Source organism: Lepidothrix coronata, unplaced genomic scaffold (genome assembly GCF_001604755.1).
Source record: "Lepidothrix coronata isolate B3197 unplaced genomic scaffold, Lepidothrix_coronata-1.0 Scaffold147, whole genome shotgun sequence".
Classification (NCBI taxonomy): domain Eukaryota; kingdom Metazoa; phylum Chordata; class Aves; order Passeriformes; family Pipridae; genus Lepidothrix; species Lepidothrix coronata.
In genome coordinates this window covers 703,295-704,721 of record NW_016690327.1, presented here as the reverse complement: position 1 = coordinate 704,721, position 1,427 = coordinate 703,295, and the positions used below count along the sequence as shown (strand labels likewise).

The window sequence follows — 1,427 nt, the reverse complement described above, 5'->3', positions numbered from 1 at the left end:
ATCCAACCTAAACCTCCCCTGGCACAGCTTCAGACCCAGCCCTCTTGTCTGGGAAAAGAGCCCAACCCCCCCTGGCTCCCCCCTCCTGTCAGGGAGTTGCAGAGAGTGAGGAGGTCTCCCCTGAGCCTCCTCTTCTCCAGGCTGAACAGCCCCAGCTCCCTCAGCCTCTCCTCCCAGCACATGTGCTCCAGTCCCTTCCCAGCCTTGTTGCTCTTCTCTGGACCTGCTCCAGGATCTCAGTGTCCTTCCTGTCCCCGGGGCCTGCAGGGAGGGTCGGTGGTCATGGTTGTCACTCTTCTGTCAGACGGATTTCACGAGGACTTAATCCCAAATGAGTGGAAAGGTGTTACAGGAAGGCCAGGCTTAATCCTCATAACTGGGATCTGCTCACCCCAGCTCGTGCCTACAGGAAGTAACAAATATTCCTGGAGTGCCCTGTGACAGTGAAGTGCCTTGGAATTAATTCCAGCCAGGCTCACTCAGCTCTCGGCTCTGTCGCGAGGAGAAGAGTCCTCAGAGTTTGCTTTGGAGTGTTGTAGCTGCTTTTCATTCTCAGCTGAAGTCTTGATGCACCCTTAGCTTGGCCTGGCCTTGTGCTGAGGCAGCTGCTGGAGGACTGGGTAAATAATTCAACAGCCAGAAAATATAACAGGGCTGGAAGAGACCTGGCTCCTGGAAGAGACCTCCAAGCTTGGAGACATGGAGAGAAAGGAGAGAAAGAAGTTATTAAAATAAAAAGATGCCCTCAGTGCAGCTTTTGGGGATGATGGGAGGATGGAGGTGCCTTCTTACCCAGTGCCATGTCCAGTCCTTCCTTGGACACCTCCAGGGTTGGGGACTCCACCACCTCCCTGGGCAGCCCCTGCCAATGTTTAACAACCTCTTCCATGGAGAAATTCTTCCTGATGTCCAACCTGACCCTCCCCTGGCACAGCTTGAGGCCATTCCCTCTCCTCCTGTCCCTCATTCCCTGAAAAGTGAAGTATAAACCATTTTCCCTTGGTTTTTTCCAGCCTACGAGCTGCAGGAGTGCCCCGACCCGGAGCCTTTTGCCAACGGGGTGGTGAGAGGGGCCGGGTACAACGTTGGCCAGTCCATCTCCTTCGAGTGCCTCCCTGGCTTCCACCTGATCGGCCACCCCGTGCTGACCTGCCAGCACGGCACCAACAGGAACTGGGACCACCCCCTGCCCCGCTGTGAAGGTACGGCCTGGGGGCACCCCTGTGGGTGTCCCTGGGCACTGGAAAGGTTCCAGCTCTGTGCTGGCCTCCTGTGAGTCCTCCTGTGGTCACTGGGCTGGAAGTGACTCCGCCGAGCAAAGCGTGGCTGGAGGTGGGCTGGGAATCAGAGAATCATGGAATCATGGAATCATAGAAACATAGAAACATAGAATCAGCTGGCTTGGAAGGGACCTCTGAGATCATCAA

The 1,427-nt window shown here is 55.9% G+C and overlaps 1 protein-coding gene across 1 annotated transcript in view; it reads left to right on the top strand.

The window, feature by feature from the left end:
* Positions 1-1,427, top strand: part of CSMD2 (CUB and Sushi multiple domains 2) — a 257,406-nt gene that overhangs the window by 201,659 nt on the left and 54,320 nt on the right. The window contains exon 41 of the mRNA XM_017828252.1: positions 1,014-1,202. Coding sequence (XP_017683741.1) covers positions 1,014-1,202 — 189 coding nt within the window. The remainder of the gene's footprint in view (positions 1-1,013; positions 1,203-1,427) is intronic.